The sequence below is a fragment of the Tiliqua scincoides genome, chromosome 2, assembly GCF_035046505.1.
Source record: "Tiliqua scincoides isolate rTilSci1 chromosome 2, rTilSci1.hap2, whole genome shotgun sequence".
Taxonomy (NCBI): Eukaryota; Metazoa; Chordata; class Lepidosauria; order Squamata; family Scincidae; genus Tiliqua; species Tiliqua scincoides.
This window is the reverse complement of record NC_089822.1, coordinates 194,069,465-194,095,567: the sequence shown is the minus strand read 5'-3', so window position 1 is coordinate 194,095,567 and position 26,103 is coordinate 194,069,465. Positions and strand designations below refer to the sequence as shown.

Genomic DNA, 26,103 nt, shown 5'->3' with positions numbered 1-26,103 from the left:
CCCAGATATTCCAATTTTCAATTTTTTTTAAAGAAAAGGATGAGATTTGCTTGTCTCCAGTGGACGGATACCTCCCATGTTCTCCAGGAGTTCTGAAATATTACAGATGCTATTGTGTGCCATGCAATATAGCAATTAAAATGGACTGCATTTTTTCACATGTACCCTTGCTTATCTTCTCTTGGCTTAACACACTTGCAGTAGGTCCTGTGTATGTTTATTCAGAAGTATCTCCAACTTACCGCAATGGGACCTATTAAGTAATGGAACCAGATAAGAGCTGGTGTGGCATGTTAGCTAAGAAACCAAGCTGCAAATCAGGTTCAAATCTTGCCCCTGCCATGAATTCATTGGTTCATCTTAAGCTCTACATTGTCCTCAGAATTGAGAAATGCACATACGGAGGCCCAGGCAGCACAGGCAATTCCAGCCTTTGTCATTGATCAGCAAAGTATCATTGCCAGGTGCCCTGGAACAGCAGAGTCCAGGAAGGGCTGGCCAAGCTTGTTGATTGGGAGGGTATGGAGCCTTGAGAGGTGGGCTTCCTCAGAAGGGGGAGGACAAGTGAGAGGGGGGAGATAAGGTGGAAAAGAAGATGGGGAAAGGGAGAGGCAGCAGTGGGAAAGAGAGATGGAGAGGCCAGGAGAAGAGGGACCGGAGGAAAAGGAACAAGTGAACACAAGGTGTGAGGGGGACAAGGGAAGAGAGAAGGAGGGGAGCACAGGGGAACAATAGGGGTGAAGAAACAGGGTCCCTGAAACAGGGTTCTGAAATGAAAGCAACAGATAGGGGACAAAAAGAGTGACCAGGGCAAAGAGAAGGAAGGGGGAAGCTGTGGAGATCAGGACAGAAGGGCAAGAAAGACACTTAGTGACTCGGGTTGAGGCCCCTTCAGGAGCACAGGAACTGAGGGCGCAATCCCTAACCCCTTCTGTCAGTGCTTTCCAGCACTGGCATAGCGGTGCCAATGGGACGTGTGCTGCATCCTGCGGTTGGGTGTCACTCACAGAGGCCTCCTCAAAGGAAGGGAATGTTTGTTCCCTCATCTCAGAGCTGCATTGCCCTTATGTCAGTGCTGGAAAGCACTGACATAAGGGGTTAGGGATTATGCCCTGAGGTGCATTACTCTCATGGTCAGTATGCAAAATACAGGGACTGCATTTCAATCTTCATATCAATCTTGGCTGGTGTTCCCTGCTTTGGGGCCCAACCTTTGCTGCCTGAAAGCAGCACCACCTTAATACAAAGAAACTCCATGTGACGTAAGAGTTGAAACGTCCAGTGAGAGTACCTGGGGGAGAGTGAGGAAAAGCACAGCTGTTGAACTGAACACTCAAATGTAAACTACAAATCTGAATAAAACCCTTCCTTCAGCAAATTTGCAGACTAAGAGCTCTGTGCCGTGGACCTCAGTCGCAAAGGCGCCGCAAGGCACGTTTGCGGGGCTTACCGCTGGGCTCCCACCAGAGCTAGCAGCTCCGCACCGCAGATGTCAGTCGCAAACGTGCCATAAGGCACATTTGCGGGGCTTACCGCTGGGCTCCCGCGGCAGTCATCTGGATTCCGCAGCTCTGCAGTCTTCCGGACAACTGGGCTGCGGAACGGGAGGCAGGGGGGTGGCCGGGGGCATGGGGGAGGCGTTCCAGGGAGGGGGGTGGCCGGCAGAAGGTGTGGCCAGGGCAGGCGGGAGGCATGTCGGGGGGAGGGGGAGAGAACGCGACTGTGTCCAGCCATGAACTGCCTCAGGGACTCCGGCTCTGGATTTTGCCTCGAGGTTGACTCCTGAAGCCTTTTCCATAACTGGATGTAGCCACAAGGCAGTGGAGGTTTGGGATCAGAGTTTTCCTTCTCTCAGATGAGCTGCCTTCCCAGGCTGACGAGTCCCATCTACCCGGTGGCTGTTTAGTCGCCTCTTATGACAAGTACAGCCAAACTGAGGGCCTGTTCTTATCCCCAGCCCCCAGGGGAACATTATGTGTACACTCACCCTTATTACCTCTAGTCAAACAGGTTTTGTAGTGCTTCAGAAACCTGCCAAACCTATTTGACAAGAGACAATCTTGATTGGAACAGAAAATAGGTACACACCACAATAAATGATACTTCAGTTAGCTGCCCTTCAACTGTCATCAATATTGTCTGTCTCCAGCCTGCCAACCCTAAATTGCTCTCTTAAGATATTCTGCGCAACACTGATGGTGATATATGCTAAGGTATTAACAATACTGTATACTATTTTTGCTACTGATACTTTTTGCTTTCTTTGTTCTTAGGTAGAAAAGGAAAAGGATTTATTGTGCAAACAGCAACTCTCTGAGCAGTACGATTTGTTGAAGAGAGAGCAAGAAGAGAGACTCAGAGGTAAGAATCAAAAGTTTGGCTGCGATACACACAGGCTTCCTTGGGTTTTCATAAAAGCTGCAACAAGTCCTCTTCCATATCACATACATGATCAAATATTGATACAAGTGAATGCCATGAGGGTGTTGCGACTGCTGCATTTTGTCTTGCTATAAATCTGTGTTTTTGAACAGCTGCATAGCAGGTAGCCAGCTCAAAGATCTTCTGCTGGAGATGACCCTAGGCAATGGTTCAACAGAACAATCAGCTCTGTGGGTAATATTGGTGAAGTTGTGTCTACTGCTAATCTTGCAGGGCTTAATGCTGCTGTCCTTGCTCTGCTGGTAATACCAAAGAGCTTGGTTATGGGCATAGGTGAGCCAAGTTCTTCATAGGGATTCCCAGCACTCTTGTCACTCATGGTTCCATTTTCAAGTCTCACTTGTCACAAACTACTTCTCCTTGAAAAGTGGTGGTAGCAGCATGCTTGTGGGAGGAAAGATATTTGTTGTGGATTTGATAGAAAGTATCTTCCATGGGTGAGAAAGCAGTTGTGGGAGGTGAGAAAGCAGGTTAGCAAGTGATGGAAGGGTAAAAGTGGAGGGACAGGCCACTTTTTCTAAGCACTTTTTCTAAGGGTAACCGTAGAAATGGCCCCACACTGTATACTCAGCATTTACTGGAACAACTGCTTGTTAATTTTTATTTCAAAAACTTGTATCCCATTTTTAAAAATCTTAAATAAAATATTAAAAGCAGCCTATAGTAAGGATTGTTAAAAGCAAAACAATAATTAAACACAATTTAAATTTTTAAAAAGTCAAATCAGACTGAAAAATAAAAGTAGGTCAGCAGTAAAAAAAATAATAGACTTGCAAATATGAAGCAGCAGGTGAAAAAATTCTTGGCAGATAAAATTTAAAACTGCTCAGGCAAATGTAGATGCTAAGTGAGATGCTTAGATCTCTTTGTGGGATGCTTAGCAAGAAAGGTGCCATGTTTATTTAGTGTGTGACATGGTGTGATCTATTAGCCCTGGACAGTACAAAGATAAATCCATGGCTAGATAAACCCATGGCTAGATCAGAGGCAGTGGCGTCACTAGGGGTGTGTGGGCCACACCAGGTGACATGCACGGGGGGGGGGGTTATACCACTGCTGATCAAAAATTTTTAAATCTTGGTATTTTTGAATAATATACCATGTTATGTCATTATATATCAATAATATACCATATTATATCAATATCATGTTATATCATTTGATGCATAATTTCATGCAGAATGCAGTGAAACAAACCATGTTGACATGGTTCTATTCTATCAAAAGTTATAATCAAAAAACCAATGAGGGCAGGGCAATGATGCATCACCGTGCCCTACCCACTGCATGGGAGGAGGTCCATCTTAGGGGTGACACACTGGCCTCCTGCACTGTATAATGCAAACCCTAGTGACACCACTGATCAGAGGAGAGCCTGTGCTTCCTATTACTGTCTTTTGACCAGTGGTTTGATGTTTCCCTTGCAGAGCTCCAGAAAGCACATGACCAAGAGAAGCTGCTCCTGATAGAATCCTACCAAAAGACTCAGTCATCTTTACAGGTGCCACTGTCTATGCTCCAGATAGCAGAGAGCTCCGGATTCAGTATAGCATGTTGAGCACTCAAATAAAAGGTGGCACATATCCTGCTGGCACTAGTTCCTGGTACAGCCATAAGGAGTTTCGTGTGTTCCTGGATACAAAAAACAGGTCCTACAGCAGTTCTTCCCTTGGACAGAATTGCTTGGTTTAGCCCAGTATTTGGATTGTGGCCACATCTGTATGACTTATTTCTCTGAAATTTGTATGAGGAATATTTCACCAGTATTTCCAAGAAGTCTTTCCAGCAGCAGTAAACTGGGCTTCATGAATCCAGGATGCTTGTGGGCTTAACTCCATCCATGCTGCGATGCACATCAATCCTATACCCTCATAATTTTATGTTTCTGGTTTTTAACTTTATTAAGGGCCCAATCGTATCCAATTTTCTAGCACTGGTGCGGCACTGCTGCACTGTTCCTATACCTTGAGGAGGCCTCTGTGACTGCCTCTCTATCACAGGATGCTGTGCATACCCCATTGGCACAGCAGCACTGGCACAGGAAAATTGGATAGGATTGGACCCCAAGTTGTTACTGCCCAGTGTTGTATATACACAACAGGGACCAAATATGTACACCCTTGAGCCAGGCAGAAATGGGTTTAGCTGTCTCATCCCACCAAATCCTTACATTTCCTTTATCATCTCTGGCTCACTGATCAAAGCATTGTAGCTTTGAAGCCCAAACCAAGTTCCTTCATCAGCCAAAGCTGCAAGGGCTTAGCATGGCTAAATGCCCTGTAATAAGTACACATACCTATGAGTCAAACTTATGACTCTTCCAGTGTTGTTTCCCTGATTAGTGTTTTTATAAAGATAAAAATGTTTATCTTTTATAAAGATAAAAATGATTCTAAATTTGCCTACAAGGGACTTGGCCCCAATGAATATAATGAACGTACTTCAAAATAAACCTGCATAGGATTGTACTGTTAAACTGTCTTTTTTGACAATTATCTATCTACCCTTCAGAAATAAAGAAATCACAAAGCTATTTCCTACTGGTAACGAACACACTATGATAAAACAGCACCATCATCATCATATATACTTCTGCTCTTATTATGAAATAAATATGTTTTGTGTGTGCACATTTTCTTTTATTATTGCTTCTAATTGAGTCTCAGGCTTGTAATAATATATTCTACCTCCTCTTTATGCCATAGGAGACTATAGACAGATTAAATTTTAAGATGAAGTCTTTCCAAGAGAAAATGAAACGGGTGGAGGAGTCAATTCTGAGCAGAGACTATAAGAAGCACATCCAGGTAAGCAAAGCTAGCCATGCATGTTGAGTGTGATATCTAGGTTTGTTTATTAATGGAGCTAGTGACGCTGTGTCTCCTCCTTCTCTCGCTGCTAACAAGACAATGCATGCTGGGAGGGGAAACTGGCCAAAGAGCAGGATTTCCTGAACTCAAAAAAAAAAAAAAAAAAAAAAAGAGGGAAAAGCTGCAGCTGGTTCTGGTTTGCTACAAGTAGCCATTGGGCACCATCTAACCATGCAGACCTCAGTCTGGGTCAGAAGCCTCTACAGAGCATACACAGTGCTGCTGTCCTATGGACATTTGCATATTATTCCCATTCAGTTTTAGTGGGTGTTGCTGTTCTGTATTCCAGGTGGAATTCCTTTGGCATGTTCTGTATTCCTCTGCAATTCCTTTGGCATGTGTATGAACTTGGAGGGGTATACAAACATTGAGTACTTCTTAAGACACAAGATGCTTAGGGACAATCTACACATGGTAGGCAAATGAATGTAACAGCGCCCAGGCAGCTTCAATTTCAAAATGGAAAACAGCCTCCAGAGCTTGTGATTTGGAGTGGAGGTGTAGCAGCTCAGAGGATGAGACTTTTAACTATCTCCCTGCTGGCTGTTGTTGGAATGGATTGTCTGTATAGGGGCTGTCCAAGGACTGTACAGGAAATATATGACGTTCTCAACCGTCAGCAAAGGCTGCACACTTCAATTTTCCACCAATTTTTTCCCCTAGGATTATGGGAGTCCCAACCAGTTCTGGGAACAGGAATTAGAGAGTTTGCATTTTGTCATTGAAATGAAGAATGAACGCATCCATAACTTGGACAAAAAGCTGTTGAACTTGGAAACAGTGGTGAGATTGATGTATTAATTTCCACAACTATTCCCAGGAATTAGCAGGGAATGAAAGAGGGGGCTCCATATGCCTTATACCTTAGTGGACCCATTCTGTGCTCCTAACTGGTCATCCTTACTGGCTCTTGAACTTAAGGGTGCATGTCCCCCATGAGTTTTCTTCTGACAGTATACTTTATTTCATTTAACTGCCATGTTCTCCTTATGGAAGAATAAACAACTTACCCCCTGTTTCTCTTCAATTTGCTAGTAGAACAATACATACCTGATGATTCACCATCTACTTCCTATAGGCTTTATGTAGAGGAAGAAACAGGGTGGTAAAACTGCCTTTTAAGTGTATTTTAGGATGAGAGACTGTTATGTAGCATCAGCTTCACACGATGATGCCAAGTCAAGCACTGGAATTAGTCTTGCTTTGCTGTTTCAAGGTTTTCTAGACAGGGCCTTCTAGACAGGGTTTTCTAGGCAAATCTGAAGCGCTGTTCCAACCTTAGTCTCTTTTCCCATGATCCTTGGCTAGCGTTTCCACTGTCTATGGTGACCATGAGATTCACACCCCTTGGCAGCTGTCCATAATGTATCCAGAAATGTTATATATTATTTATTAAGCCTGTTTTAAGCCATTTCTGCCCAATGTTGCATATATGCAACAGCTTACATAGCTATAATGATCTGATAGTCAGAGGGTGTACTTCTCTTGCCGTTCTTCCCCAATAAGGCAGTCTCTGATGTGGTGGGTGGCTGTGGGTGTGTGTAGGAGGGTTCCCATATGAACACATTTCCACAGTGTTTTGTAGCTTTCCAGTTTTTCGTTACTTAATCTGAAGATTTCTGGGAGCCAATGCCTGTATAACACCTATTCCACATCTGATGTTTGATAACTATTCTGGTATTTTTTAGGTAGAGAGAAATTTGTTGCTTGAGGAAAAAGTTAAAACCCTTCAACAAGAGAATGAAGATCTCCAGGTGCGGATGCAGAACCACATGGCAGTGACAAGGTAATATTTAGCCATATGGATTACTTCTTGCTAAATGAGCTTTACTTTTGAGAAAGGGGTCAGGGAGATGAGCTGGGAGGAATGAATAGAAAGAATGTTCAGGGAAAGATAGAGTAAGTAGCTAGATGGACAGAGAAATCCGAAGATTCTGCTATGCTGATGGTCCGCTAATGTCAATGTAATGCTACCTTAGCTGAAATCCTTACAGTGGAATCCTGTGCATGTCTAGTGAGAAGTAAGCTCCATTGTGTCCTATGGGACTAACTTCCATGTAAGTATATGTAGGTGTTTTTTTCAGCCTAAGGCTCTCTAGCTGCTATAGTGGCCTCATAAGATTGTACTATTAGTGTGCCTGACACCCACAACAGAAAGCAAAATAGGGAGACCCATATCCAGTTTCCAGAATGACCAGTAAATTGAAAAAAGGGGTTTCTTAGATTATAGGGAGAAACAATTCTGACAAAATCTTAGGAATAGAAGGTAAAATTATTTGATAGAAGAAAAAGCTTTAGATCCTGAAATAAATGAAATTGGGATTTAAGACCAGAAGTGGTATCATTAAGCAGAAAGTGATTGCTGATTTGGCACAACTTAAAAGAAAAAACGAATTCATCCTCTTCCTGGGAATGCTGATCCCTGTCATGAGTGTGATGACATCACAATGATGTGTAAGGTGATGATATCACAAAGCCACTTAAGAGTGAGGGCAGTGCTTCCTGAATCAGCTTTTGATCTGAGCCCAGCTGTGTGTGAATGCAGGAATGAAGGAGAGAGGGACAGAGCTCATCCTCCACCAACCCCCCGCCCCTCGCTGCACAATTCCTGTTTTTGTGTCCATCAGGATGCAGTCCAATCCTATCCAACTTTCCAGTGCCAATGCAACCATGCCAATGGAATGTGTGCAGCATCCTGGGGTGGGGAGGCAGTCACTGAGGCCTCCTCAAGATAAGAGAATGTTTATTCTCTTACATAGGGGCTGCATCAGTGCTGGAATATTGGGTAGGATTAGGCCCTAAAAGGATCAGGCACAAACTGCATTGCTGTGGTAGTAGCCTAGCCAACTAGCTACTTGTGCTTGCAAAGCATGGTTTCTGCTATGTTCAGAACTCTCCTTCAGTGCTTTAGAGAAAGTTCTGAGAGTAGCTGTTTCAGTAAAAAGCATTGGACAAAACTCTGGTGCCTGTACTCAGACCCCATTCTGTTTAGCATTTGGAGGGCCATTATGTTCTCACACGGTATAGCTTTCATATCAAGGAGATAGATAATGAATGAGAATGTCATAGTGAAAATTGACACTGTTTCTGTCTTGCCACCTGCCCGGGGCTTTCAAAAAAAATAAAAATTCTTCAGCGTTTCTTACTCTGTGCTTCACAGGCAACTTTCTGATGAGCTCCTCACAATTCGTGAGGCCCTGGAGAAGGAATCGCAGTTGAGGGAGCAAGCTCACCGGGAGAAGGAAGAGTTGCTGTACCGAGTGCTTAACAGTGATTCTTCCCACACCTTCCCAATCTCCACTGAAGCAACACTCATCGCTACGTAGCACTTCGAAAGGCAGAAAAGACTGCCGTGGTATGCAGGAGGGAGAGGATAAGACTGTTCCATCCTTCCATTGTAGCCCTTCCTTCATCACTAGAGCTAGTGCTTCATGAGACACTGTGGTGCAAGAAAGGTCCTTGAGGTATCGCATGCTTGGGTTTCCCTGCAATAAGTAACCTCCATATTCTTACACTTGAAAAAACTTGAGACTGGCTTGTCTCAAGAGGGGTCTTTCCCCTCCATGAAGGCCAGCTTTAATGCTAACCAGGAGAACCATGTTAAATCTGCATATGTTTCAATGTATGCCAGTGAGCATTGGCCGCAAGCCTTCTCCCCCCCACCCTGGGGAAGCAGAAGAATTAACTACCTCAGATATTAGACCATATGAGGTATGGTGATGTCTCAATTACCCTTGGTTTAATATTCCAATAGTTATGGTTGTTAAGTGAGAAGTTAGAAAAAAAGAAGAAAGGGTGTCTGTGAGAGAAGTTGCAAATTAATAAATGGGCTAGTCCAGCACTTGGAGTTCTGCTAATTATCAGGGGAGACTGAGAACATTTCCACCACTGCTTTGATGTGAGCTGGAGCTACTAGACACAATCCAAATCTTTTATCAGATTCCTAGAAAAGCTTTGGAAAAGTTGAACAAAAATATGGATACAAACTTATGTAAGGCTGCAATCCTATCCACACTTACCTGGGAGTAAGCCCCAATGACTATAATGGGTCTCATTCTGAATAGATATGCATAGGATTGGGCTACAACTGAGGTGTCCTTTTTGATGTTCACTATGCCTCCCTACCTGCCAGAGAGTATTTTGGCTGCCTGTGAGGGGATGATTCAGATAAACCCCCCAAGTGATTTGGCAATGGCATGAAGGTGCCACAAACTGGAGAAGAGGTGCGTGCCTGTACTCCTTCCTCACCTGTGTAAGAAGGCTAGTTGAAGTATCATTCAAACTGACCCAATGCCTCAGCTGTCTGGGTGGGATCCAATTGCATGGATCTTCTTCCCCACACACATGGTATCAAGAGGTTTTTCTTACCAAAGATGCATATGATCAGGGCCCACCCATATGATTGGGTCATATAAACTTTTTCCCCAGCACCAGGCAATTGCTTACAGAAAAGTGAGTCCTACACAACTGAGAAAACTCTGGAAGGGCAATTCCTCTGATTCCGGTTCTTCTAGAACCAGAATGAACCTTTCAAAAGAAATTGTTCTACCAAAATTGACAGGTTCGTCCTTTGATTTTCTGGGTTTTGAGAGCCATATGTAGGAAATGGCCTTGAAATGAAAGCATCTGGATATCAAAAGGGTATAATTTTATGTGTCCATCTTGTGAAACCGAGAGAGGAGTCTGCCCCCTACTGGCTCTGAGGCAACACTCGTTTCACAGAAACAAGCTCTTGCTGCTTCAGACTGGAGAAACAAATGTAGTGCTGCAAAATAATGATATGAATAAGAATAACATGCATGTAAAATGCATTGTTCTAATTGAGAAGCATTTTAGACTCTGTGCACTGCTTGAAATGATAGTTATATGTAGTACAATGTGCCCCTAGGGTGTAGTGCAAAAAATATTGCTCTTTATGGTAGGGTGGAATTTGGATGGTCAGGGAAAGTAACTGAATTTCTAGCTTCTCTTTCTGGGAAAAATGTAAGACAAGTTTGCACAAACTGTGGGTCACTCAGCCACATGAAGCCTATTTGGTCATCTGTTGTGGCCTCTATGTGCTTGACAAGATGACTTAGGGTGCAGTCCTAACCCCTTATGTCAGTGCTTTCCAGCAATGCAGCTCTGAGGTAAGGGAATAAACATTCCCTTACTTTGAGGAGGCCTCCTTGAGTGACACCCAACTGCAGGATGCAGCACGTGTCCCATTGGCACCGCTATGCCAGTGCTGGAAAGCCCTGACATAAGGGGCTAGGATTGCACCCTTAGAAAATTATTTAAAGTTCCAGGCAGACTGCAAAACCAGGATTATTGTGACAGATTGGCTGTTTGACATGGTGTGTTGCAAACTCTGAGGCCTAAAGTGAAGGGTGGATTTTGTTTCTGCTGTTTGACAGTATGTGAGCAGAAACCTTGGCAAGGCTTTCAAGTTCCTGGAATTATATTTCAGGAAATGAAAATTATCTTATTGAGTTTTGACAAAACTTTAAATGCCAGTTCTCCAGCAATGGGCAGTAGTTCTGCTACTTATCACATAGGTAAATTGTAATTACAACAACCTTAGGAACACACCACATAATTAAACTACTTTTGTTGGTAGTTTACTATAGTTGAAGTACTAACATGAATAATTACTTTCATCCATTAGGAGTAAAAAAAAATCTATTTAAATAATTCATTATTTATTATCATACTGAAAATTTTGTATAAATGCTGCTAGAAATTCCAAATCACTCACTAAGAAGAATTCAGGCATGTCTGCAGTCACCAGCAGAGGGTGCGGCCACCTCCCTTCCATTCACACAGCTTGTTGCTAGGACCATAGTGTGTAGCATTTATAAAGAGGCTGGTTGGCTGGCTGCTGCTGTTATATTCAGAATATGCTGGCACTTCAGTCTGGGCCACAAGGAGAGCAGTTGCACCTGAGGGGTAGGAAGGCCAGCACGGGAGTTTGCTGTTTATAGGCCTGGTTACAATAGTCAAATGTCTTGAAAAGAAGACTGTTCTACATGAGAGAAGAGTTCTTGTGGGCTATTAGGAAGCAGAGCTGCTCTACATGCAAGAGTGTCTGTAGAAAATGGTAGTGCCCATGCTTTGCATGTAGAAGGTTCTGGGTGTAGTCGCTGATATTTCCAGTTAGAGGATCTAGGAAAGATTTCTGCCTGACAGAATGCTGCCAGCTAGAGGAGGCAACAGAAGAGACTGCCAGCTAGAGAAAGGGAAGGTAAAGAGGATCCAGTGTGCATGGCAGCTGTTTAAAACAACAGTAATAGGTTGACTGTCAAAGATACTGTGAAGCTGCCTTGTACTGAGTCAGTCGATTGGTCCATCTAGCCCAATACTGAACATAAGAGCCCCACTGGATCAGGCCAAAGGCCCATCTAGTCCAACAGTGGCCCACCAAATGCTTCAAGACAAGACAACAAGACACAACCTGCATCCTGGTGCCTTCCCTTGCATCTGGCAATCGGTACTGGGCTAGATGGACCAATGGACTGACTCAATAAAAGGCAGCTTCATAGTATCTTTGACAGTCAGCCAAAGAGATTGCTCTTGCACCACAACAAAAAAGCCTGAATCTTCAGCCCTTTCCAGCAATGTGGGAACAGTGGTTGAAAGGTGAGTCAAAGAATAGTTCCAAAACATAAATACTCTTTCTGTGAGACAATAGTTCTTGTGGGCTATTAGGAAGCAGAGGTCACCAAAATTCCTTCTTCCAGAGTTCTTTGCAGTTTAGTTCTGGGCCTAAATGGTACCTTCATGATCGGAACCAGCAAAAAAAAGGGGCTACAGTAATCCTTTGGGGCTTTCAGCTAGGTTTATTAAACAGCTAGAGATCTGGGAAACCTGTTGGAATGGGACATCTCCTTAGCCTGCTAAGCTTGGACATGAAGCAATCCGTATCCAAGTGTTACGCCTGTAGCTATATCCGGTGGTTTCACTATATTAGTTTAGCTGCTGGGCAGTTTGGGCTGGCAGCGAGGAGGCAGACTTCTTCAAAGCAAGCAGTTCTCAAATGAAACTGAGAACTTTCCCTCAGCAGACCCAGAAGAGGTATCTCCTACTGAAATAATACACAGAGGCTGCCAAGCTCCTTTAGAGAAAATGCTAATGCAAGCATATATGAACAGCCCCTGAGTGACTTTGCCCTTTCAGTCTATTTGATTGGTTCTCTAGAGTTACCAGCTGTGTTGCCCACCATCTGTTCTCAGACAGGGTGTTTGCCACTTCCTCTCACAGAAGCCTGACCATCAACTTTGAGTCACCCAACCCAGAATCAGTATTGGAACAAGGCTAAGGGAGAAAAGCAAGAATAAATACATGTGCATTTCAGAGGGGTGAAAGAGCCACTCACACACATACTTCAACACTCCATTATATTTATTCTATCATTCAAAGTGTTTGAAATGAAATATGTGAAGGAGCTAACTGGCATGAGTTTGAGTGCTATATAGTAGACACAATTCAAATTTGAGAAGGCCCATTTGAGTAGCCAGTTTTGGGCAATTTGCAATTATTAACTAGCAAGAATTATTCACTAGCACTTATTTGATGCTAGATCATCTAGTCTAGATGATTTTATCCAGGCTTCAGTTTCCTCATTTTTATATTAGCAATTAGAAAAGAACACAAAAGGGTGGGGTTTTTTTGTGTCTTTAAATGATTATTTTATTCAGCCTAATAAAATGATAACTTTATTTCACAGTAATGTGAAACTTGTGAACTTGTTGCTCGTGGACATGTTCCATTATTGCAAATGAGTCATTTTCTTGAAGTGTGCAAATGAATAAAATGATATTTTTCCCCATGTCTGAAATATGTTTGTTTAAAGGGAAAAGGTCTGTGACGAGAAAATTATTCCCCCTTTCCAGTTCTCCACACTCTTCCTTATACAGCCTTGTCATAACTTTTGATTTATTTCCTGACTTCCTTGTTCACATTGTTCTAAGTGCCCTGTTTTTGACTGTGGAATGATACTCAGATCATGCCTGTAGGGGGGTTTTGATGTGGGACTGGTCAAGCACAGGGGTCTCCAAACCCTGGCCTGGGAGCCAGAAGCAGCTTGCAGAGAGCCTCTCTGTTCGTATGTTTTTTGGAATGAAGAAATGGTCAGAGGGAAACACAATAACTGAGTGATCAAGCAGTACATGTTTTGCATATAGAACAGCCATTTTCAACCACTGTGCCGTGGCACACTGGTGTGCTGCGAGTGGTCCACAGGTGTGCCACAGGAATTTGGGGGAAGGTCATTTATTAATAGGGCCAATGGGAGATGTGAGCCCCCACTGGCAGCATGGTGTGCCTTGTCAATTGTCAAAAACCTGGTGGTGTGCCTTGAGCATTTTAGTGCCTTGTCAGTGTGCCATGAGATGGAAAAGGTTGAAAAACCACTGATATGGAAGGTTGTTGGTTTAATCTCCTGCTGAAAAGATCAGGTACAAGTGAAGGATAGGTTTCCTGCCTAAAACCATAGAGAGCTGCTGCCAGTTAGTGTAGTGATGATACTAGACCAGATGGACCAATGATTTGACTCTGTGTAAGGTAATTTCATACATGCAAGTCATGCAAGGTGGAAATGGTGTACAGAAACACTTTTCACATGTGCTGCCTCCAACGCAAACTCGGTATCACCTGGCAGGACAAAGTTCCAAACAACACAGTCCTGGAACAAGCTGGAATCCCTAGCATGTATACACTGCTGAAATAGAGACGCCTGCATTGGCTTGGTCATGTCGTTCTCACAATGGACAATGGCACCCTACAGGTAGACCACAGCTGTGATACAAGGATATCTGCAAGAGGAATCTGAAGGCCTTAGGACTGGAGCTCAACAGGTGGAAAACCCTGGCCCCTGAGCGGCCCGCTTGGAGGCAGGCTGTGCAGCATGGCCTTTCCCAGTTTGAAGAGACACTTGGCCAACAGACTGAGGCAAGGAGGCAAAGAAGGAAGGCCCATAGCCAGGGAGACAGACCACACTTGCTCCCAGTGTGGAAGGGATTGGCAGTCCTGAATCGGCCTTTTCAGCCACACTAGATGCTTTTCCTGAAGCACCATTCAGAGCGCGATACCATAGTCTTTCGAGACTGAAGGTTGCCAACAACAACAACTTGTAATGTTATTAAATAGAATGTAAATACTTAGAAAATAATGGAGTGATTTCTAGGAGTTAACATGAGTTTGTCAAAGACAAGTCATGCAACACTAATTACATGTTCTTCTTTGATAGACCCTCCTAATAGATCATTGTGGATGTACCTAGGTTTCACTCCCCTGGTTCTTAATATTGCAGTTCAAGGTTTCATTTGGAGTCAAAGAACGCAAGACTATCTCCATAAAGCTCTTAAAAAGCTTTCTACAATATATTATAAACAAAAAGCCACACTTTATCACTGCTTCTGAAAAAACTTGCAATTTAATTAGTAAAACAAGTCACATGAAGAAGAAACTGAAAGATGAGAACTAGTGCAGCCCTCTGTTTTTGACAGTAACCTGCCACCTTTAGATATTCAATAGCACCTGCCTCTTTCCGCTGTACAGGGTGGGGTAGGAAGATTTACCTAGCTTTTGCCTTCTTTGGGGCCAGTGTGCCTGAGAAAACATGGACACGGGTAGACACTGTGGTAGAGCCCTGCAGATTTTCAGCAATGCAGGAGTACAACCCATCATCCACAGCACGTGCTTCATCGATGTAAAGGATGCTCTCGGACTCCTGCTGCACCTGCCCACCATGTCGCACCAAGTCAGTGCGCTCACGGACATACGGTGGTCTGCCAATCTGGAAGCAAAGGATATGGCTTTAGAAAACATGTATCCCCAATTGAATCACGACAGGGCTCCTGTGGAGACAGTGCACAATAGAATTCAGCAACATCTCCCATGTAGCTGGGAAGAAGGGAACCTGAGCTGTAGCTGATGCAAGTGATGTCACCTGCCCCATTCAAAGACTGCAATGGGATCCTTGTGGCATCTGCCTGACCAGGTACAAGAGTTCATAGCCACAGCAGCTTATCTTGTCATGCAGCCTGTGTCCCTGCTAAAGCACTGTAGACAGATAAAAATCAAATAGATCCAACTAAAGATTTGCTTTGGGGTGGAGGGAGGCAGAGATGAGCCAGACTTGTGTATCAGGAATGAGATGAGGCAGGATAGGATGTTGGTATCTCAGCTCTCACAGAAACCAGGCCTATGGATTTGTGGCAGCTGTGTGGCCCCCTTGCTTTTTTTCCTACCATGTTTTGCCGTGATTCACACCATGTGCTACATGGGTCATACTTCTACCACCTTAGAAGACCACAATTCATGAACACTCCAAAAGTAGCGAACTGCATCTTGACACAGAGTGGGAGAGCTGGAACAAGAAGGCACTAAGATTCAGACAGCACAATATCTTGCTAGTACAAAACTTTAAAACTGGCCCACTCTTAATCCTCCACATTTGGTTAGCTTTCAGACCAGCTGGGAGGCCATGACTCTGTTAACAGCAAATAGGTTTCTGGGTTTTGCTGTAAATGATGGACCAATCACACATCCTCCGCCTGCTATTTATAGTTGTAAAAAAAGCTTCTACTGAAAGCCAATAGATGCCTTTTTAAAACTACAAATAGCACATAAGGAGGGGGTGTGTGATCAGGCTAAGAGGGCTAAGTGCTAAAGCCCACATAATCTCTGCTGTGGTTTTGTGCAACTTCACATGCCCTAACTATGGTTCCCGCCACTCTGTGAAGAAAGCAAAAACAATGACAGATCCAAAGCGTGCATTTCCATGTGTGTCCAGTTTGACCTTAAGTATTTCTCACACCATCTGAAGTGCTCTCCAAAGGAAACACTAAACAGCCTTGAAACATTACATAAATTTATGATTCTAGAAATAATAATATTTTATTACTCTATCGCTTTTCAACAAATGTTCACAAAGTGGTCTACACAGCAAAATAATTCCATCTCTACCCTGCCATTTTCCCGTGGAGAAGTATTTTCATTAAAAGATGTCTCCTCAGCAATTACTATCATCCTGAACAATCTGATGCCTTGATTGTGACTCAGATTCATAGTTCAGGCACAGACCCTTTGCATCAAGGTGTTCTCCTATGGCTGGCATGCGTGCCGTTGAAGCTTTATTTATTATTTTTCTATTTACATATGGCTTCTTTGATTAAAAACACACACCAGAAGTATTCAAAATGCCTTAAAATGGACCACAAAATTACTCCACGGTACTCAAATTTCCCAAAAGTAAATAATTAATTGGATTATTTCCAAGCAAATTAGGGTAGTTGGTGAGGAAAGTGTCATGGGCATTGGCAATGTTACCCTCTTCCCACAGTGTGTGGTGGTAGATTGGCATTCACTTCTGTACTCAGAAAATATTCAGGTGTAGGCAAGCCACATGACCAGGTTGCTGGAGGAACAATTAATGTTTTCATTCTGACCCATTCATTCACATACGAGAATGAATTGGGCTCGTAGATTAGCCCAATTACTCAGCTTGGTTTTGTGTCCCCTCATTTTTTGGGTTCATGGGTCATGTTAGCCTTTTGTTTGGATTTCTAAGGCAAAAATGTCACAGATCAGCAATAAAGCAGGAGGACTTAAAGAGAACAACTGTATAGTACAAACCCCTTCTACCCTCCCACGCCCACTCACTCCATCAGCAGGGCACCGACAAGTCACCTACTTGCTGTCCCAGATATTCCCAGCTGAAATCAACAGCAATTTCTGGTTCCCCAAACACTGTGCAAGTGACATTGAAGTTGTCTCCAGCCTGGAGGGTGGCCACTGAAGCTCTGATCACCGGTTTGGGAACCGAGGAGGGATCTGCAGGGTAGGAAATCAGATGACAAGTTCAGTGTGTCGGAGGCTGCCTTATTCTTTTCAATGCTTGCTTTGTTCAGCCAATGTATTTTCAGGTGCCGCTGTCGCAATGCGGAAGTTAACTCTGCACCAGTGGTCTGGGGACTGAAGAAGTGAATGGCAGCATTGGCCAGAGGACATAGGGGCTACTGAGTTGTTTTCTATTTTTATTGTAAGCCCCCCGCACCTGCAGGAATCATTTTGATTGTGATGCAGGATATTAATCTAGAAATAAATCATGGTGCCCTTGCAAGTTGATCACACCAAGGCCACTGGCTTACTAAAATCCCATGGTTTTCCCAGTTGAGACTGAATGGGACCAAGAAAGAAGACACTGTGTATAATGTGTCACACTCTTCCAAGCCCAGAAACAGGTTGCCTGTGAAACCCCACTGATTCTGATTGGCAGTCTTTAATGCAAGTTGAGCTGATAAATATCACATCCATGTGTCATTATCCAAGGAGGACCTTAACCGGAATGTGTCAAGTCCCTGCAGATTCAGTATGCAGATACCTGAAATCCAGAAAATGAGGCCTTAAACACTGTCAGCTTGGAAGTGTCAATACTTTTCTATCCTTTCTTTCAGATCCCCAGACTGTGACTGGCAATCAGGCCCTCTTCCTGAGAATTGGCTGATACAAACTGTTCCGCATCAGGTCAGGATCAGTCTTGGATATATTCTTCTTCAACCTGCCAACTTCTCTGCCTTAAGCAACATAACTAATCTTCTATAGCAGTGTTTCTCAAACTGATGGTTGGGACCCACTAGGTGGATCACGAACCAATTTCAGGTGGGTCCTCATTTATGTCAATAATTTATCTTTAATATATTAGACTTGATGCTACTCCGGTAAGTGACTGCATTTGGGGAAATGTCACAGATCTGTATGTTTAACAGGCTACTATGAAGATGCTTTTAACAATGATGGTAAATGGGACTTACTCCTGGGTAAGTGTGGGTAGGATTGCAGCCTAGCACTGTTAAAAATTGTCCTGCTTAATGATGTCACTTCCGGTCATGACATCACTTCTGGTGGGTCCTGACAGATTCTCATTCTAAAAAGTGGGTCCAGGTGCTAAAGGAGTGAGAACCACTGTCCTATAGCCTTTGTCCTCAGACCTCCCTCCAAGAACAGAAGGCAAAGGCCCCAAAGTTGCAAAACAGGATTATGAAGAAACCCCCCAACACAATGTAAGCTTACAGCAACACTCCAACTGATGCTCTGATTGCCCCTGTTTTCTGGGGACAGTCCCTGTTAGCTGGCATCTGTCCCCAAGTCAATAATTTTTACTATTTCATCCCTATTTTGCCTTTGGAAGAAATGGGGCAGCTCTTTAAAACTTTGACAGTTTGTATACTTGTATATTACAGTTCTCAAGTTCCAGCCCACTTCCCAGATCTCCAGTTAAATATCAGTCAGGGGACCCACTTTATGCATCTCGCTTTAATGAGTATGTATGTAAAGACACATAAATGGACCCTAAATGACCACACACTGCTTGACTTCTACCTTGCTGAGAACCACCTATCGTCTTGGTCAATGTTGTTCAATGTGTTTCAGGCGTCTTATAAGTAAACCTGATCTGCAGTGCTTCACTTATTGGCAACAGAAATGCCTTGAGCCAAATGAAACTGTTTTACGACACACATGCTTCAGGACTAAACCCCGGCATTGAAAATAGGTTTCCAGGCTAAGACTTCAATCCTGTACATGCTTATGTGGGAGTAAGCCCCGCTGAACTTATTTCTGAACAAACATGCCAAGGATTGCACTGTAAGCCATGCTCTTAATGCCAGCTGTCTGCTCTGACTGAAAACTGCTCTGTGGAGCCTCAGGCCGAGGTCTTTCCTAGCACCTGCTACCTGAGATGCTTTTAATAGGGGACACCAAGGATTGAATATAAGAGCTTCTACATTCATGTGTTCTATTCCTGAGCTACTAACCCTCCAGATAAAAAATTAAGCCAATGTCAGAACATTGGCTTATCTAGTTCAGTACCTGCCAGCACCAAGTTGCTGGGGGTCCAGGAGTGCTCCTCACCTACTCTTTGACGGTGTGTTGGGTGCCACTGCTGCTCCCAGTACTGAAGGATGTTTGTTAGACCTGGCTGGGTGGGCCTGTTGATGGCTGTGGGGCCTTAGCCAGTGCCATCCTGGCCAACTCTAAAAGCCACCCCTGCCAATACTTTCTATCCCTACTGGTAGCAGCTCTCCAAAATGTCAGTGAGTTAAGTCTTTTGAAGCAACCCAGCTCTCTGAGGTCTTTCCTAGATGTCAGTCTTGGCTTTTACCTGTGTCTTGCCTCATCCTAACCTGATTTGAAGCATCAGCTCATGACCCAACCCAGCTTCCTGACTTTGGTCTGTAGCTTGTTCAGCTCCTACCATTCAGCCAGAGACAATGCTCTGCTCATATTAATATTTCATTAATAGATATCAGATGATCTTCAAATTCACAATTCCGTTTAGCACAATGGAATTTTTGATGCAATGAGTTTGTTTTGTTTTGTCTTGTTTCCCAAAGAACCTTCCTACTTTTTTTAGCTATCTCGTGCTAAATTAATTTCAATGTTCCAACTACAGCACTAAAACAAAAAGAGCAGGCTGGTCAGCAGACTTTCTTCTCCTAGTCAGGTGTGCCTGTGTGCTTTCCATTGTTACTTACAATTCACATAAATCAGCATATATTTTGTGGATATCTGCCTCACTCCATCCACACTGGCCATGCAGAAGAGGGAACCAGCATGGGACGGTCGTGGCCGGTGGATCATAAACCCTCTCTTCACATCATAGGAAATGTCGATCCCATCCACAATAACTTTTTCAGGTGGGAATTCCCGGTGTAATGTCACTTTCGCCAGTGGATTTGTCACCTGGCATGGCAAGAGGGTGGGGTGGTTTGTACGCAGCTGGATCACTTCATAATAATCTTCTGTGGGCACAAATAGCTCCTGAGGATCTGAGGAGAAAGGACATGAGTAACACAGTGACCTAAAAAGACAGCTTTTCCTCCTGTGGCCAAGTGCAAAGTTATTGTTATCCATAGCCTGTCCATGAAAGCCCTATTCTATCAATGTCAAAAAGACTTTATTCCCTTAATAAAATTGTCAGCTACTGAACTGCAGCAGGCCAGGCCTGTTTTCTATGACTAACTGACAAGCCTATGCAACAATAAATCTAGTTCTCTCAACAGGAGCCCGCAGAAACTCCTCAGTGACCACAGAAATGATTGCTTGTGCATGCGGACCATGCTGAATTCAAGAACAATGAAACAGCACATTTTCTCATTAAGGATAGCTGAGCCTCCAGACTTCCACTGCTTGCTCTTCCCTTGACCTCCTGTATCTCAAACAGTTTTGTTCACAGCACTGTCATAGTTCTGAAGTGCTAAACAATTTGTTCACTGTTATGTAGAAATGCAACGCTTCTACACTCTCAGCTCAGGCTTTTCAACCTTTTTTGTTTTGCAAGTGCTCCCCCTTTTGCAGGTATCACTGTCGCCAGAGACCACATACCCTAGGTTTGTCCCTGCAATAAGGAAGAGCTTATCATGCAGCAACTTATGCTGCTTTTGAAGGGTTGGGCCAGGGCCTCTGAGGGGGGAATGTAGAGAGTACATCCATCGTACCTGAGCCTGGGGGTCAAAAGGGGGCCTGGGGAGTCAAAGAAGATGGGTGTCTCAGGCCCAGGAGGAATAACTAATGGAGAAGGGAAGGGGCCCAAAAGAAACTTTGTATCTCTTGATAAAATTCCTCTCAGGGCCTCTGGGCTGCTACACAGGCTTAACTTGATGCGGTGCTCTGCAGCTCCGGCTATGTCCATTTTTGGTAAGGTCAGGCCAGGCCGAGCAATGTTGTTCCCTCAGCAATGGAGCCAAGTCCCACTATGATACTGTGAGGTACCATCTGTGGTATTCATGGTTGCAAAGCACTGCCTTAAACAAACTTGCAAGTTATGGCATCAAAATGCACTGGGTCTTCCTTCCAATCAAAAGGTCTGAAATGAATCTTCCTGCAAAGCTCATAAACATATACTGTACGAAGATGCCTCCTACTGGCTTAGACAGCCATCTAGAACAGTATTGTCTACTACACTGACAGTCTTTCAAGCCCTGCCTGATGATACCAGGGATTGAACTTGGGGCCTTCTGAATGCAATGCTTGAGATCTACAATGGAGCTACCACACCTTCCCATGGAGACTGTCCCATTACACCAAGGAAAGCCTGACCTGTGAAGAAGATGAATGTTTCGCTCAGCTTGTCTTCTCCATCACGACACTCACTGTCCTGGCAATGGAATGACCAACAGCTATACTGGCCGGTGTCTGCTGCTGCGGAGTTGAGGACTATCAGTTGACTGTGCCTCTCAAAATGTTTGATTCTGAAAGAGATTGTTGGAACGGTTTATTCAGTTTGAGTGTTTTCTTGTTTTTACCATGGCTTATTGTAATATTTTATGAGTGCCTTTTAGCACTGCTTTTAATGCCTTTTATTGTTTGACTATGACAACCACCTTTTGCTGCTTTCTTACCTCTCCATTGGTTTCTGCACCTTGCTACTTTTGATGATTTTGCTGTTTTAATGTTTGCTTTTATAATTTTTTATAGTCATTGTATATGTTGTTAGTCACCTTGGGCTCTCACAGTGAGGGGGCAGGCAGGGTATAAATGTATTACATAAATAATATTTATTAATAACAGAAAAGTCCTTGGAACATTTTCAGGAAAGATCCATCCTCCTCTTCCACAACTAGTGTTTGCTTTTGCTCATCTTTCTACCAATTGTGACTCAGGCAACTAGAAAAGTAAATGTAGGGCTTGTTCAGGCATATACTATCCATGTATAGATAGGAGACCCATTACGGAGTGGGAGGCTTATGGAGGGGAAAGGGGATTTAAGTCTCCTGTCCCCTACGAAGTCTTCCAATCTATCCCACACCCAGGATACAGCATGTTCTTTTCGGCATGGCTACCGCAGGAGGGAATAATAGGATTTGGGTCTAAGATTCCAATCCTATCCAACTTTTAAGCGCCGGTGCAACTGCAATGCAGCCCTGAGGTAAGGGAACAAATGTTCCCATACCTTGAGGAGGCCTCTGTGACTGCCTCCCCAGCAAAGGATGCAGTGCATGCCCTATCGGCGTGGCTTCACCGGCACTGGAAAATTGGATAGGATTTGGCCCTTGGTCATGGCACAAGTGAACATGTGACTGTGGTGGTATCCTACTGGCACTCACCGGAGACGTCTTTCAACATCATCATCCTCCAGGTAGGGTGGATATCTCCATTTGATGGCTTTTCCTTTGCAGCGCAGGTCCAGAGTCTCCCCTGCTGTTAGCACCAAAGTGTTGGGTACCTTCTGGAATTGCCCCTTTGCCACAGCCCGAGTCAGGATGGAGATGGGCTGCTGCCCTTGTCTGGGAACCACAGAGGGTTTGACTCGGCCTTTCTTTGGTAGCTTTGTTGCTCCCTGTTTCACCTTTTTACCGGCCATTGTGGAAAATTTAGGCTCACTGGCTTTCGGCTCTTTCATTACTCTCTTCTCTGTAATTTTGGTGGGCTTTTCTTTTTGGCATTCAGCTATGAAGAGAAATGTTTATATAACATCACAGTAGTGATATGTACCTTTACTTTGACCTGCATATAAACAAGGATTCAAAATAAGAGAATGCTGTTTCCATTTTTGCACTAATTTTTTTTTAAACTTGCATTTTATTTGTGATAAACCTCCTGCCACAACTCTTACCATGTGTTATGTATACTGAATGTGCCTAAGAGCTCAATCCTATCCTCACCCCCCCCCCCTCCACTGGTACAATCAAGCCAAAGCAAGCTTCAAAGGAGCCAAAGGAGATTTAAATCCCCTTACCCCTCTGTAAACCTCCTGCTCCTTAATGTGTCTCCTCAGGCCTGTGCCAACTCTTTAGTTGGCACAAGTCTAAGGAGAGAAAGGGGGTGGGCAGGCTACTGGTTGAGGAGATAGGAACCAGTGTGTGCCATCAAAGAGTTAAATATGACTAGTAAGAACATAAGAACAGCCCCACTGGATCAGGCCATAGGCCCATCTAGTCTAGCTTCCTGTATCTCACAGCGGCCCACCAAATGCCCCAGGGAGCACACCAGATAACAACAGACCTCATCCTGATGCCCTCCCCTGCATCTGGCATTCTGACATAACCCATTCCTAAAATCAGGAGGTTGCGCATACACATCATGGCTTGTACCCCATAATGGATTTTTCCTCCAGAAACTTGTCCAATCCCCTTTTAAAGGCATCTAGGCTAGACGCCAGCACCACATCCTGTGGCAAGGAGTTCCACGGACTAACCACACGCTGAGTAAAGAAATATTTTCTTTTGTCTGTCCTAACCCGCCCAACACGCAATTTCAGCAACTTTCTTCCTATTACATAGAACTTTCCTATCACATATACGCATATAATTTCCTCTGAGAATTACACAGATTTCAATATGTACCCAATATTCCCGTTAGATTTAATGAGGGGGAAAAATACTGATTGTGGAAAACTTCAGAATGATTTCCACTTGATCAGGAGGAAATAGTGTACTTAATATCATTTAAAAGAGATTCCCAATTTGGCTCCATTATACGCTCGCAACTCCATTTAGTTTTTACATTCATTTTTTCCCCTGCGTCCCTCAACTCTGTATCTGTGTATTATATACAGTACTTTAGATAGTAGTGCTTTAGATTATTTTAAATTCAACAGTTATTCAAACAGTAGACGCTGTTCCAGAACCACCATTCAGACCGCGATACCATAGTCTCTCAAGACTGAAGGTTGCCAACAACAACTAGTTGTTAGAAGCTGTTAACTTGCTGTTCTTTCCATACTGTTTTATGAACTGGGCTTAAATACTATTTATATGAAAATTCTGGATTTGCAAAGATCTATTATGAAATATTCCTAGTACAGGTTTATTTTGCCTTTTCTCAAATCCTCATGGGAAGATGATGCTACTGACTGATTTTGAACACCTTGTCCTCTCATCTAGCCCTTTGGAATATGCTTCCCCAGTCTTCAGCCAAAATCTTACTGAGATTTGAAGGAATTCTACACTTGGAAGCAGGTCCAAGGCAAGGCTGAAGTTCATAAGCAGATCAACGCTACACAGCTAGGTTTCCTTTGCTCCTGGTGCACTCCAGGCAAGAAGCAGCTGTATTTTCCAGTTTCTAACAAGGAATTCCTTGTGTGAGAAACCAAGAAATGCACTGCATACTTTGCTAGGAAAGGGAGAGAAATTGTGTGAGCATATAGAGAAGGAACAAAGATTCAAGGGAAAACAAGACTCACCCAAGACAAAGATGAGAAAGCAGCCACTCAAAACAGTCAAGACCTTAAAATTCATACTGGGAAAACCAGGAACAAAACAAGACACCGTGCAGAAGATTCACAAGGTGCAAAGGGCTACCCCAGCTGCAACCTTCGTGGCTTGGAAGAAATCTCACACTGATGTTTTTTCCCCAGAAGTATAGTGGGGGAAAGCAAGGGGCCCGGCGGCGCAGGGTATTTGGGAGATTTCAAAGCACAGCAAATGCTTGGCCTGCCTCTTTAAACAAAATCCCTTTCACACATGGTCGCCACAAGAGTTCAGAATCCTACAGAGAAGGTGAATAGGGCTATTGAGTGCTGAACTCTGTCAGATGCACTCCAGGCAGGAAAACAACAATATCCAATTACAAAATATTATGTTTGAGTCCTTTTCAGATTCATTCCATAGAAAGCAGCAGGGGGAGCCAAGTTAATGGTTCTTGGGTTTAATAAGAGGAGCTCAAAAGAGGGTCAGTGTATCTCTTTGTACAGCTCCAAACATATTAAAGTGGCAAACATTGATGCAGGCCTTTACTGAGATGACCTACTTGGAGAAAGGGCAGCATATGTGCTAGAACATCATTAAAAACCTGTGCTAGATCCCTTCACTATCCTGGATATGTTCTATGTATGTAAATAGTTAATCCACTGTTAGGCTTCAGATGGCTGTTTAGTTAACAACGAATTTCTATCCTCAAGCTTATTTAGTGCTGTCACCCAGCACCGAGCCCTAGCACCGGCCTGCTAGGGCTGTAAATTGTGCTATAAAAAGTTTATAGCACCTGACAAGTAAGGAGCTCTGATACTGGGCCCGCACCAGTCTGGCGCCAGGCCCAGCACCAGCCTGAGGAGAATGCGCTGCCAGTGGGGGTGAGGCCACCAGGTGGCGGTGTGGCTTCTGGGGGCTGGGGGAAGGGTAGAACTAGGGTGGGGAAGGGGGGGAGGAACTGGGACAGAAGGGGGGGCAGCAAGAAGCCCCACGGTGGGGCTTTCCCAGGGAAGGGGAGAAAGCTCCAGGGAAACCACTGGCTGCTTCCTGGCACCCTCTGGATTCAGAGGTAGCCACTTTGGTGCCACTGCTCCAGCAGGTGCCACGGAGCTCAGGATTGGGCTGTTAATTAGCTGCTAACTGGGCAAAGAGGCACCTGTTAAAGTGGTGTCCTCTTGCATTGAGCAGGGAGAGAGCAACTGTCCCTCTTCACCCCAGCATTGTGTCTTTTCCGGTGTCTGTTGCAGTCGTCTCTTTTGTATTTTTTGAAATTGTGTGCCCTTTGGAGACAGGGAACAATTTATTGATTTATTTTGCTATGCAAACCACTTTGTGACCTACTTTGTGTTGAAAAGCGGTCTATAAACTGTCTTATAGCCAAATACTATCCTTCCAACGATTGCTGTTTGCTAAAAAGTGGCACTGCCAGTCTTAAGTGCAACTCTTAACAATACATTTAACAACATACAGTGTAGTTTGGCAGTTGTGTCACTGTTGTCTCATGAGTTTCTTAAAAGTCTCTTAAACAACAACTTCTCCTATTCTTCTTGGGAGGATAAACAAACGGCACCATTTCTTGAATATAAAATATTTCTTTTAATTTTTTTAAAAACATGAAT

The 26,103-nt window shown here is 43.8% G+C and overlaps 2 protein-coding genes across 3 annotated transcripts in view; one reads left to right on the top strand and one right to left on the bottom strand.

The window, feature by feature from the left end:
* Positions 1 to 13,119, top strand: part of CCDC69 (coiled-coil domain containing 69) — a 47,866-nt gene extending 34,747 nt beyond the window's left edge. The window contains exons 4-9 of one of the 2 annotated variants that reach the window (XM_066615131.1): positions 2,274 to 2,361; positions 3,870 to 3,943; positions 5,148 to 5,249; positions 5,976 to 6,095; positions 7,001 to 7,098; positions 8,473 to 13,119. In XM_066615131.1, coding sequence (XP_066471228.1) covers positions 2,274 to 2,361; positions 3,870 to 3,943; positions 5,148 to 5,249; positions 5,976 to 6,095; positions 7,001 to 7,098; positions 8,473 to 8,638 — 648 coding nt within the window. In that variant the 3' untranslated portion in view covers positions 8,639 to 13,119. The remainder of the gene's footprint in view (positions 1 to 2,273; positions 2,362 to 3,869; positions 3,944 to 5,147; positions 5,250 to 5,975; positions 6,096 to 7,000; positions 7,099 to 8,472) is intronic. The other variant, XM_066615132.1, reaches the window with a different exon arrangement.
* A 1,746-nt stretch (positions 13,120 to 14,865) lies between these two features.
* On the bottom strand, positions 14,866 to 24,532 carry LOC136638907 (platelet-derived growth factor receptor-like protein). The gene is made up of 6 exons (XM_066612934.1): positions 24,478 to 24,532; positions 22,400 to 22,742; positions 21,393 to 21,544; positions 19,829 to 20,122; positions 16,987 to 17,126; positions 14,866 to 15,087 (listed from the first exon to the last, which is right to left on the bottom strand). Exons 1-6 carry the CDS (start codon positions 24,530 to 24,532, stop codon positions 14,866 to 14,868), a joined length of 1,206 nt encoding a protein of 401 aa, XP_066469031.1.
* Between the last annotated feature and the right edge of the window lie 1,571 nt (positions 24,533 to 26,103).

What these genes read in the sequence shown, in the direction of transcription:
- LOC136638907 (XM_066612934.1), bottom strand. Translation starts at nt 24,532, where the DNA reads ATGAATTTTAAGGTCTTGACTGTTTTGAGTGGCTGCTTTCTCATCTTT. An exon ending in GATGTTGAAAGACGTCTCCG is followed by an intron (nt 21,545 to 22,399) that starts GTGAGTGCCAGT and finishes AATCTCTTTCAG; the next exon opens with AATCAAACATTTTGAGAGGC. An exon ending in TATGCTGATTTATGTGAATT is followed by an intron (nt 17,127 to 19,828) that starts GTAAGTAACAAT and finishes CCTACCCTGCAG; the next exon opens with ATCCCTCCTCGGTTCCCAAA.